General features: G+C 43.0%; 1 protein-coding gene across 2 annotated transcripts; it reads right to left on the bottom strand.

The window, feature by feature from the left end:
* Positions 1-1026: 1026 nt before the first annotated feature.
* Positions 1027-11746, bottom strand: LOC135265047 (outer dense fiber protein 2-like). 2 transcript variants are annotated; one of them, XM_064354248.1, is made up of 18 exons: positions 11592-11746; positions 10587-10805; positions 10305-10478; positions 9772-9938; positions 8908-9037; positions 8398-8529; positions 8199-8273; positions 7845-7916; positions 7151-7267; positions 6855-7040; positions 6114-6223; positions 5545-5680; positions 4937-5047; positions 4508-4771; positions 3895-3995; positions 3256-3418; positions 2808-2933; positions 1027-2251 (listed from the first exon to the last, which is right to left on the bottom strand). In XM_064354248.1, exons 1-18 carry the CDS (start codon positions 11592-11594, stop codon positions 2078-2080), a joined length of 2460 nt encoding a protein of 819 aa, XP_064210318.1. In that variant the 5' UTR covers positions 11595-11746; the 3' UTR covers positions 1027-2077. The 2 variants fall into 2 exon arrangements, with proteins under 2 accessions (XP_064210318.1, XP_064210319.1); XM_064354249.1 differs by having other exon boundaries at positions 11468-11693.
* Between the last annotated feature and the right edge of the window lie 119 nt (positions 11747-11865).

The following is an 11865-nucleotide window of genomic DNA, read 5'->3' as shown; positions in this document are numbered from 1 at the left end:
ATAATTTCTTTATGGACCCCGCTTTGTGCATGGGGAATTGTCATTTTGAAACAGAGAAGGACCTTCCCCAAACTGCTGCCACAAAGTTGGAAGTGCACAATTCTCTAGAATGTCATTGTATGCTGTAGTCTTAAGATGTCCCATCACTATAACTAAGGGGTATAGCCCAAATCACTAAAAGCAGACCCAGACCATTATTCCTCTTCCACTAAACTTTACAGTTGGCACTATTCAAGCCAGTACAGTTGGCACTATGCATTCCACCAAATCCAGATTCATCCTTTAGACTGCCAGATAGTGAAGTGTGATTCATGACTCCAGAGAAATGCATTTCAACTGCTCCAGAGTCCAGTGGCGGTGTGCTTTTCATCACCCCAGACAACTTGGCATTGTCCATGATCTTAGACTTGTGTACAGCTGCTCAGCCATGGAAACCCTTTTCATGAAGCTCTTGACAAACAGTTCTAGCGCTGATGTTGTTTGGAACTCTGTAATGAGTGTCGCAACCAAGGATAGATGATTTTTACGTGCTACACACTTCGGCACTCTGTGGTCCTGTTCTATGAGCTTGTGTGGCCCACCACTTTGCAGCTGAGCTGTTGTTGCTCCAATACATTTCCATTTCATAATAGCACTTACAATTGACCGGGGCAGCTCTAGCAGGGCAGAAATTTGACGAACTGACTTGTTGAAGCTCTTTGGTACGACCCATTCTACTGTCAATGTATGTCAATGGAGTTTGCATTGCTGTATGCTCTGTTAGCGATGGGTGTGGCTGAAATAGCGGTCCAAAAAGGGCACTTGCAATTAACTCTATTTACATTTTTATGGTCAACAACTTGAATTATGGAATCAAATTGTATACATGATATTTGCAGTGAACCAATTTAAGCTGTCATCCAACTTAAATTTATAAATGTAATGATCATAACACAAACTACATTTGATGTATGGCTGATAAGTCATCCATAAGGGTTGGAAGATGTTCATAGATTCTGTGCTGATAAATGTGATGTTACAACAGCAGATTTTGAACGAAGGCTTTATTATTAACATCCTCATAGACATTTTATGTTTCATTCACAAGTGTAAATTGCACTGATGAAAACATCCATGGAATATTAAAATAATATTAAAAAATAATGACAAACATTTGAAAGCCTTTTGTAATTTACCTTCATCAATATAGCATTCATTGTTCAGTAAAAACAAAAAAATGACTAGCAAAAACACTTGGAAACAAGAAGATGAATTTGACCTAATTACTGGTATCACAATTAAAATAGATCATAAATGTTCTAGCAGCAAATGACAGAAATAGCCCCAGGGACAATTTTCTGATAATAGCATACAAGAGACATGTTTTGTTTTCAAAGATTGCCAAGCAGATAGGTAGAGGACTAGAGTGTAACATTGAGATGGAAGAAAAAACTTTGGTTGGATAAAGTATTTGGACAAAGACCAAGGGAAGGGATAGGGTCTTAAATCTGTCAGTTCTCCCATGAAGCTCACTTTTTAAAATGCCTTTTTCTCACAATTTCTGATGTGCAATCATATTCATTGGCAGCTCCCACACTGCAGCAAACTCCACTATCGATTAAGCAGAACAGACAAGCATATGCTCTCCGGCAAAGCATGCAATGTCAGCTTCCACTTATCAAAGTGCAGTCTCCAAGTTTAGCTTCCACAGACACAAGTTAAAAGAAGACACTTTATGGGCAGCTCAACAGGCAGTCCACAGATTGCTGGTAAGCAACGAGACGCTGCCCTCCCTTCCCTGGCCAATGCTAGCAGCGAATGTGCGCCTCCTTGCATCGGCACTGGCACAGTCTGAATCCAAAACCAGACGCTGGGGACCATCCATACACAAGAACAGTGCCTCAACAGGATGGGTGCCCAGCAGCCTCTGAATTTGCATTTATGTGTCTGAGTATGTATGACTAGCAACGCTGTAATATATTATATATATATTTGAATGACTGTAACAAGTATGTAAGCAAAAATAAACGGAGGAACAAGGAAGGCAGGGAGCAGATGAGGCTCCATAAGCAGAGAAACGGAAAAAGGGAGTGTCCAATCAAAGAGGGGACAAGGGCTGCAGAACGGAGCTGCCTAATGCAGAGTCACGAAAAACATTAGCGTAAGAAGTCTTGAGGAATTCCACATAGTTCTGCAGACTTCGGTTGGTGCTGTCAGATTGCTCCAGGCGATCCTTCATATCTTGCAGCCGGGTCTGGTGTCGACGCTCTATCTGCAGGACGGGTAACCAATGACCACACATAAATGCACAAAATGCACATTCGGTTCACACTTCCCCACATCTCAGTTGCCTGGCTCCCATCAAGATTTCCAAAACAGACCAAGCCATTACTGCCATAAGCAACTATTTAGATACAATTACTGTATACATCTCACAATCAGAATTCCTTTCCTCCAATCCAATACAGACTAAAGGGTAAAATATGCAGTTTGATACTTTTTTGTGAGTGTACTACATCTATACATATAGGTTACAATTAGTCACAAGCAACTGTAGATGTCAAATAAAAAATAAAATAAGCCTTTTCCTGCGCATCCTGAAGAAAACTAACTTCCTTTCAAGGAGACCTGAAGCTGAAGCTGAAGGTGTTACATGAAAACTGGCAGCATGAGTCTGAGATTAATAAGCCTGACAAGTTCCTTGTCTTAGCATGTCACTGCTACTAGATGCAATATGAGTATTCCTGTAATGACACTGCTAATTATTTTAAAACTGTTCACACTATAACACCTGTAGTGCAAGTTAGACATGATACATATATGCTTACGTCCTCTTTGCTGCGACGCAGCTGGTTGAGCTCGACTTGGGTGCGACTCAGCTGTGCCTCCAGGTCTAGAACCTTAGATTGGGCCACCCGCTCCTTGGAGGCTGCTCGTTCCCGGGTCTGATCCAGCTGCAAACACATTTTCCAGGGAAAGTCATTTTTCCTAAAACCACAGCAAGTCACCAGACATTCAAAAACGAACAGTAATGCAAGGGAAGTGTTCTTTTCACAAACAGAAGTACCTTTCACCAACCAAATTGTGAAATTAGGGAAGTAAATATCATAATGTAGATGACCCAAAATTATGTGTCAACTTGTTGACTGAACAGAACGTCACTGCAAGTCAGGGGACTAGCACCAGAACGCATTTCAACTGTTTATGAGCTGGCATTAGGAAAGAACAGATGACCAATAGCGTCCAGTTCACATTATTCCTCGTCACAGAACAAACCTGCAGCTGTGCACCAAGAAAGGCATCCTCCAGCTTGTGCGTTAGGACACTGCACTCCTGGGACTTCTCCTGCAGGTGCAGCTGGCTGCTGTGGATACTGTCCTCCCGTTTGGTGATCACCTGAACCAGGTCTCGGTTCTGAGCGTTGGTCTCCTCCAGATTCCTGTCACGGATGGAGGACATCACAACAGACATGAAACAGAGGGACTAGGGAGCTTGACTGAGGACAGGTGGAAATAATGCTCCAGTTGTCCTCTGTAGCTGTTTCCAGTTGTGTGGAATTATGTGGGTTAGCTATGAAGACAAATAAATTAAGTTTGATTTTATAAAAACAATAGATCGTGGTGTTAAAATTTTAGGAATATTAGGTAAATAGAAATAAGGGAAAATCAACATAATTTGCACAAATCTTACCCTACTCCTGTTGACAACATTAAAAAATAAAAATGAACCATTGTCATGTGAATGACAAATTTAAATGGTCTTATATTACAATTGCGGCTTCCCCAGCAAAGCAATAAATAAACACTTGTCTCACACAACTCGAGGCAAATTTTTTAGCACTCTGAGGTAAATTTTCTTTGTGATTTTTATGGAAAAATAACCATCGAAACACCACCCCCCCATGATGATACAGACCTTTCTAGACTCTCCATCCTCTGCTTCAAGTGTTTGTTCTCCTCTAGCAGCAACATCTTCTTCTCTCGAATAGCCTCCATCCGACTGCCCTGCTGCTCAACCTACAGACAGAACACACAGGTAGCGGGCGCCGTTTCTGATTAATTTATTATCTATGTCCACCACCACCCCCTTCTTTGGACAGCCATTACACACAGGTTATTACATATTAATAGAGGTAGATGTCCAGTGCCTCCTGAAGAAGTAGATCTGATATGTCGGAATCTAAACAAAAAGCTATTTCCATAGGTGTCGGTGGGCAACATATCCATAAATACAGAAACTACGCTTATTTGTGAGAGCAATTCACCTAGAATCTACATGCAAATAAGTTTCAATTAAGTGCTACTTGTTAATAAGCATTTTTTCATGTCCTGCTATGTTCAATATTTCAACTAGCATTTTCAGGTATTTCACCATTGCTGGTTCTATTACTGGATCACCTTTCATGGGGTCAATAAGGGAAGCTTTTCCACTTTCTCCCCAAATTTGCACAGGCAGTCATTAATGGGTTTATTTACAGGTTAACTGGTTAAATGATTAAATGCGCTGAATCAGAAGCCGTGCACGCCACCTTCAGGCGCAGCTCGGAGAGTGCGCTGCAGTGCTCGCTGCTCCTCTTCTCGTGCTCCTGCACCTGCTCCTCCGCCTCCCACAGCTGCTGCTCCGTGCGTTTCAGCCGCTCGGGCAGCGGCTCCAGCTCCGCCAGCCGCCCCAGCAGCTGCCTCCGCACCGCCTCCACCTCCCGCTCCAGCTCCGCCCGCACCTCCTGCACCTCCCTCTCCGCCAGTTCAAGCTTCAGGCGGTGCTCGTCCACCTCCAAACGGGTCTTATGCAGCTGCGCCGCAACACGCGAGAAGCCCCAACAACATTAGCAAAACAAATAAATGTGTATCGTTATAGTGCAATTCTGCTCCCTCATGCTGCGATTCAATCCATTCATGTGCATTTAGTTGTGTACCGTTTGGTCTGGGGTGTGTTAGAACCTTCCACAGGGAGGTACCTGGCTTTTATAGCTGTCCACCAGACTCTCATACTGCTTCACTGAGGACTTCAGCTGCTCCACCTCTGACTGGGATAAGCCCTGTTTTTCCTCCATGGCTGACTGAGTGGCCTGGGGGAAAGAACCCAAGGGAGAAGAACAAGCACAAACAAAATGAAGAGCTTCCACTATAGCTGTAAAATTATGTCATGATTGAAATTTCGAGACCAGCATACATACCAAACCAAAAAAATCATAACTACTTCATGATTAACAGTTATTGTAGCCTTCTCAAGAAAAGAATATTAACTACACAGCCAGAACTCCATCCCATCAATTGCCATAGAGTCTTGTCACTTAAAAGTGAACATACATATATATGCATTACATAAGATTATTCAACATTGTATTAGTGGAGATACTAAAGGGCGGTGCAGTTCTCCAAATAGTCAGTTCAAATGATAATTGCGACAGAGCAACATAGATATCACTGACACCTTTATAAATGGCAAAGACGGTAATGCAGAACTCCATTCCTACGTAAGACTCCTCTGACACTGATGCAAGCTGTGCTACTGAAGGTGAAGATGGAGAGGATTCAGAGCATGTACGCAGCAGGTTAAACAGACCTTAAGCCTCTGGTTCTCCAGCCTGGTGGCAGTGCTCTCAGAAGTGAGGCGATGGAGCCGCTCGAGCAGCCCCTCTGTCTCAGCCCGGGCCTTGTCCTCCACGCTGCGCAGCTGATCGGTCAGGGAGGTCACCTGGCTGCGCAGACACAACGCAGTCAACACAGCACCCTCAGCACTACACGCTCTGTGTTATACCTGCACCTCCAGCATACAGCAGAACACCTCAAAGGCTTGGCCTTCAGCAAGCTGAATTTTTTTTTTGTTTCACAGTTGTTATCCACCTCAGAACAGAGAATGTCAGCGAAAACAAAATAAACTAGTCTGGTCAATGTCACATTAAACTCACCTCAGTCATACCAACTTTGGTCTCACAATCAGAGCTTTAGGTAGCATTAGCTTTAGAATGACAACAAATCTGAAGATGAAATCTTCAAAAAGGATATGTATGTGCATAGGACATTTACTTGTAGGCTTTATTATGGTACTGCAATGCCTACAGCTTCCACTAACAGAAAACTGAATAACACAATCAATGACTGGCTGGCTTCTCTCATAAGCTCACTACTCACTTGCTGAGGACAGTAATCTCAACCTCCATTTGGCTCTTTTCCTTCACCTCCTGGGAGTGACGACCGCGCCAGCTTTCCACTGCAGCCTGGGCATCTGCCAGCTGGGTCTCCTGCACGACCCAACCCAACACATAAGGGCAAAGGTCAGGCTCATGCATGAACAGCTGTTTGTGGCAGCAAATGTATTCAAAGTTTATATATGGAAACAAAATATATTGTTCACATATATATGCTTTGGTCTAAATTCATTAAGGGGTTGTGGCCTGCTTATCACCTAGCAATGAAGTAACCAATACAAATAAAGTTTCCAGGAGCAAAACCACATAAGTACACTATGCAGAATGTAACCAGTCATGTGTGCACATATATAGCAAAGAACACTGAAACCGGATGGTAAATGAAGCAACTGTGGTCTCCACAATATTTTTTCTGGAGCAATCAGGGATAGTTTGCATCACTGCACATCACTTGGGGGGGGCGGTATCTCACATGCTTAGTAACGAATAGAAACTGTCAATCACATTGTGTCCAGACCCAGCCTTCAAGACCATATAAGGTTCTCCCCCTTTTCCCTACTGCACAGTCTCTGGCACGAAAATGTACAACAGGGCAGCACAGAAAACCATGCTTTCACAGCTTAAAAACGCTTGTCACAAGCCCATGGAAAGTCAGTAGGTGACATCACAGACACTTTGTCCATATTTGTTCTACAGTCCATGCCTCAGCCCCGCGCTCTCTCACCTTCTCCAGAAGCTGTGCGCTAAGCTGCCCGGCTATGCCCTCGCTTCGCTCTGCCCGCTGCTTCTGTGTCTGCACCTCCTGCTTCAGGGCCTCTTTCCCCAAGTCCAAACTCTCCTGTACCTCCTTCAGCTCCTTCAACAGCTTCTCCACCTCCTCTTGCCGCAGGCTAACCGTCTGTTCAAGGCTCTGACGAGAGAAGGGAGGAAAACGCACAGTGACTCAAAAGTAGCTAATCAAAATTTAGTGTAGGTAGACGCGAAGAGAAAGGACGCAGAGAGCAAAAGGAGGGCCCATACTTTGATCTGGACGGTCTGTCGGTTATTCTCCGCCTCTTTTTTGCGTAGCTGGCCTTGGAGATGAGCGCGCTTCAACTCCAGTGCTTTGGAAAGCTCTGCGGTGGTCTTCACATTCTCCTGCCAAGGAGATGGAGGTGGGAACGTTAAAGTCTGTGTACATAATGGTAATGGATGGTATTCATATAGCACCTTTCATCTAAGTGATTTACAGTTAAAGGAAGGAGGAACTGAATTCAGCTACTGATGAGCAATATAACCTAAGAAATATGACTACATCTGTTTTTGGACAACATATTGTCATGATTAAATGCAATAGACTAGTGGACGTAACTGAAGAAAGTAAGGTCTCATATCTTTGCTTTAACCTTGTGCATTTAATCTCATACAAAAATTTTACTTAAAAATCAGGATCTACCTAATTAGGTCCATTCACAAGGGACACTTCACTCAAAATTATTTCAACTTTCATTAGCATTTAAATCCCAGTGGGGTCACTGCAGGCATTGGACTGTCGCAATAACCTGACTAATTTGACTAATTTGACATGGACAGAATATCGAACAGATCAGGACAAAATTGGATGTGATTATCCTTATCGCCATCTTCCCCAGCCATAAACTCGATAACCACTGTGTAGTCAGCAATGATGGAGCCATAACAAACTGTGTGCAGCACAGTGTCCCTCTGCATTTACCTTCTCAGTCTCCAAAAGCACAGTGAGCTGACAGACTACCTTTTCTTTGTCTTGGAGTTTCACCAGAAGATTCTGCAACAAAAACAGAGAGGGCTTAATGCACTGAGCCACTGAAGCTCAATGCTAATGAAGGACAGATTCACACTATGAGCTAAGCTGTGCGGCTGGAGAGACCATGACATAGCAAAAAGAATATCACCAGGTGGCCCATCTATTTTATTTTGTAAAGCCCTCCGACTTCTACATAAGAAGAGTGCATGACGGATGGATAATAAAAATCATTATGAATAGTAATTCATTCATTAAAAATGAGACCGTTATCCTTATCCAAGAGCTGACTGTAGCCAAACTCACCACCTTCTCTGCCTCAGCAGTGGCCAGATTCTTCATAAGCACGTCCCTCTGCTCCGACAACCTCATAATATCCATCTGATCAGCCAAAAAAAAAACAATCTAACAATCTAATGTTTATTTGGCCAGAATGTCACACACATGCCTACACACATATATTACTGGCTGTGATGTAATACCGGGCGCAGGGGGTATATCACACCTCATGCCCGTGATAGTCCCTCAGAAGGCGACGCAGAGTGCGGTTTGTGCCCTCAAAAGTCTCCAGCTTCTGTATCAGCAGGTCCCTCTGCCTGCCCAGCAGGGTCGAGTCCGACACCAACATCCGCTTCTCCTGCAGGGACACAGTTACCATGTGAAACAGCTAAGAGTATACATTTACATAAATATAAACATAGAAATGACTACTGCACGGTCGTGACGCACATCAACCAGAGAAGAGAGTCACAGGGAAAGGAATCGCATGATATTCCAGCCCAAATGTTCCTACAGTCCCTCGTCATCATAACAATTACCACAAAGGAACAGTATGATCATGAACTTGTGGACTATTAGTGCTATTCTGACAACTGGTGCAGTTTGTGTATATTTGCGCAACTATACACAAACAGCACCAGTCTACCACTGCACATAATAACATATAACATAGCAGGTCTTGATTTAGGTCTGGTGCAACCTGACTTGATCCCCAGTGCCATCCCCAGTCACTCACAGTCCTTATCTTCCCCACAGTCTCTTTCAGGGCGGACATTTGCTTGGCAGCTGCAGTCCCATCCATCTCGGCCTCCACCAGCTTCCTCAGCAGCATGTCCTTCTGCTGCAGCAGAGCCTCCGTCTCCTGCCTGCAGGGACGGGCAGTTGGCTTTAGCAACCATGTCTACGCAGTGGGAACCTTTCCCTTGCATCTGGTGATAAATTGGCTTTGTACTGTAATGTTGGTCAGTCGTTTCTTATTTCTTAAATCTCAAGTCACAACTTTGTAACACCTACACCTCATAATAAAATGTGTTATAAAATGCTTATCCATTATATACATCTCATACAGCCCAACATTTTGGAAATGGTAAAAAAACAAAAGTTCTGAACTGAAACTATATATTGGATATTCAAAAAACAAAAAAAAAAACATACTTTTTGGGTAACAAAAAATATGGAGTAATAAAACCTTAGGTGAAAAAGCGTGGAAGAAACTAAAACTCCTGTACTAAGTATTAAGAAAATAATACCAAGTACTAAGAAACAGTATCGTTAAAACTGAATTACTTGAAACTTGTTTTCACGTCATTACCAAATAATATTTATACAAATAATATAATCTCTTTTTTCATTTAGAAATTTTTTTTTAAAACATTGCTTGTAGATCTCAAATAATATTGGTTTTCATGCCAAGCAACTAATATTTAATGCTGTTTCTGTTCATTGTACAGACATATGTAATCTTGTTGCTTCTCAATATTGACTAAAATAAACTTGGTATAAATCTATGATACAGGTTATCATATAACATAAAACAAAAAACAAACTCAAATCTACATGATACCCGCATGGTTTGGGAGGGTGTGTTCCTGTGACAAACCTGGTGAAGTCTGTCTCTTCTCGCATCTTCTCAATAGAGTGGCGGAGGCGGGTGTTTTCGCGTCCAGTGACCTCCAGTTCTTTGGTGAATTCCACCAGCTCATCCTCCTGCTCCTGGATTACACGCTGAGACGCACTCAACTGCTGTTCCTTCTTCCTCAGCTCCACCTGGAGACCACCGTGATATTGAACAAAAATTAGGGTTTGCTAAATAGTACAGATCACATGCAGGTTCAATTGGGCAGGTTCAACTGAAAACAGGTAACCTGTGGAAACCTGGTCTGTTGTTAGAGGAACTCATTTAGCAGTAACCCAAACACCCTGCCAATTTAAACCCACCCTGCCTTTGGTGAGATAATTTGACTGCTGCAGCGTCATAGCCTGCCAATAACATATCTAAGTCTGAGGCTAGAATCTGCGAGCATAGTGCCCAACACGCACTCACCTTAACCCACCGAGCCACTTGAGAGCCTACTAAATGCCATTCTGTACTCCAAAACTTTTGGCAAAAGAAAACGTGCAAGCAAGACCAACCTCATTCTTCAGGGAGCCAACCTCTGTCATTAGGCTGTCAATCTTCCTCTCATATTGGTGGATGCGGCCTTGCAGCGCTTCCTCCTCATCAGAGGAGAGGTCAGCCAATCGTAGCGCAGACTGGGAAAGATCAGGCTCTGGAGCAGGCCTCATCTCTAGGCGGTGTGTCGGTCCCTATGCACCAACACAATTTCAGAGACCAGGCAACAAGAAGATGTGTATGTTTCTAAAAAAACGAACCTTAAACTAATCATACAGAGATTAAAATAGGATCCATGGTACCTCCCACTTGTACAGGGCGTCACGTGTCGAGCCCTTCCCAGGAGGTATCCAGGGCACCCTTGCTTTCCTCCTAACGGAGGTTTGGTGACTCTCTGTGTCCCCCTTCATCTTTGCCTCTTTCATCTTCCGACCCTTCTTCATGTGCACATGCACTGGTGTACTCTCTGGAACATGCACGTGTAGAGGTGGTGATGCGGAAGTTGTATTCATTAATTTCCCCTGTGGAGTGAATTAAAGAGGCATACAAGCTAAATGTCTAGGACAGGGCTCATCTCATAACTTGAATGTCACATTTCTTGAATTAAATATAACTAACGAATGAAATGTGACAATTGTGAGCCATCAGTTACTACAGCAAATCAGTGTTCATGCTAACATAACGTTAGCCCAGTGCAGAAAATAGTTTGAAAGCTAAATATATTTATTTGGATGGCAAGGTATGTCATGCGCCAAGTGATGCCTTGTTTGCGTATGTGCATGCCCCCCTACATACAGTTTAGACTTGGTTCAACTGTTGTTAACGCTATCATACTGGGTAGCTAGCTTGAATCACCCAGATAGCGTTCCCTGAGTAAACAGACAAGAACGAAAGTGGCTAGCTAGTACAGCTAGTTGCTCATGTCTAGCCAGTTTGCTCATTAACGTTAATCTTCACTGTGTGTGATACAACTAATTAACTAGCTAGATAGGGCTAACACAGTATTCTGTACACTGAACTCGCTACTAAACAAACAAATTGTATTCGTCGCGACTTTTCGATATTAGCAAGCCAACGTTAGTTAGATAGACTAGCAAAAGAACATTAACAGTGTTAGCCTAGCTACTACAATGAGAAGTGTCCACATGTCAACGTTAAAACAATCAGCTGGCTAGATGCTTACAGAGTTGTAACCATCCGTAGTTCATCTACTACAGCTCCACTAATTGCAGGTTGTTAACTATATCTGAAATTTAAAAAAATATGACGACCAGGCTATTGCTATCTTCTCTACAGTCTCTCCTTACCATTTGCAGAGTCAAATATTAAAACTTTATATTTTGGTTCGTTCGCTAGCTTATTTATCCAGCAAGCTGAATGTGTCCCGTGTTCCTTTTGCAGTCTCTTGTGATACGCTCATTTCTTGTATCCGATTGGCTCATTCAAATATGTTCAATGGCTGTTGGCTTGTGAGTGGAGGAGGAAGTGACAAGAGACTGTTTACTGTTTACCTATCGATTATTCCTGGTCGGACTGAATAGTTCCAATTAACGTTCAAAGTGGCGAAGGAAAAAGTTAATG

Source organism: Anguilla rostrata, chromosome 10 (assembly GCF_018555375.3).
Source record: "Anguilla rostrata isolate EN2019 chromosome 10, ASM1855537v3, whole genome shotgun sequence".
NCBI classification, from domain to species: domain Eukaryota; kingdom Metazoa; phylum Chordata; class Actinopteri; order Anguilliformes; family Anguillidae; genus Anguilla; species Anguilla rostrata.
Note: the sequence above shows the minus strand (reverse complement) of the source record. Positions and strands in the feature narration are given on the sequence as shown.

Coding starts and splice junctions, on each gene's coding strand:
- LOC135265047 (XM_064354248.1), bottom strand. Junction 8,274..8,397: donor GGGACTATCACGGGCATGAG/GTGTGATATACC, acceptor TTGGCTGATCAG/ATGGATATTATGAGGTTGTC. Junction 7,917..8,198: donor CTGCTGAGGCAGAGAAGGTG/GTGAGTTTGGCT, acceptor TTTTTGTTGCAG/AATCTTCTGGTGAAACTCCA.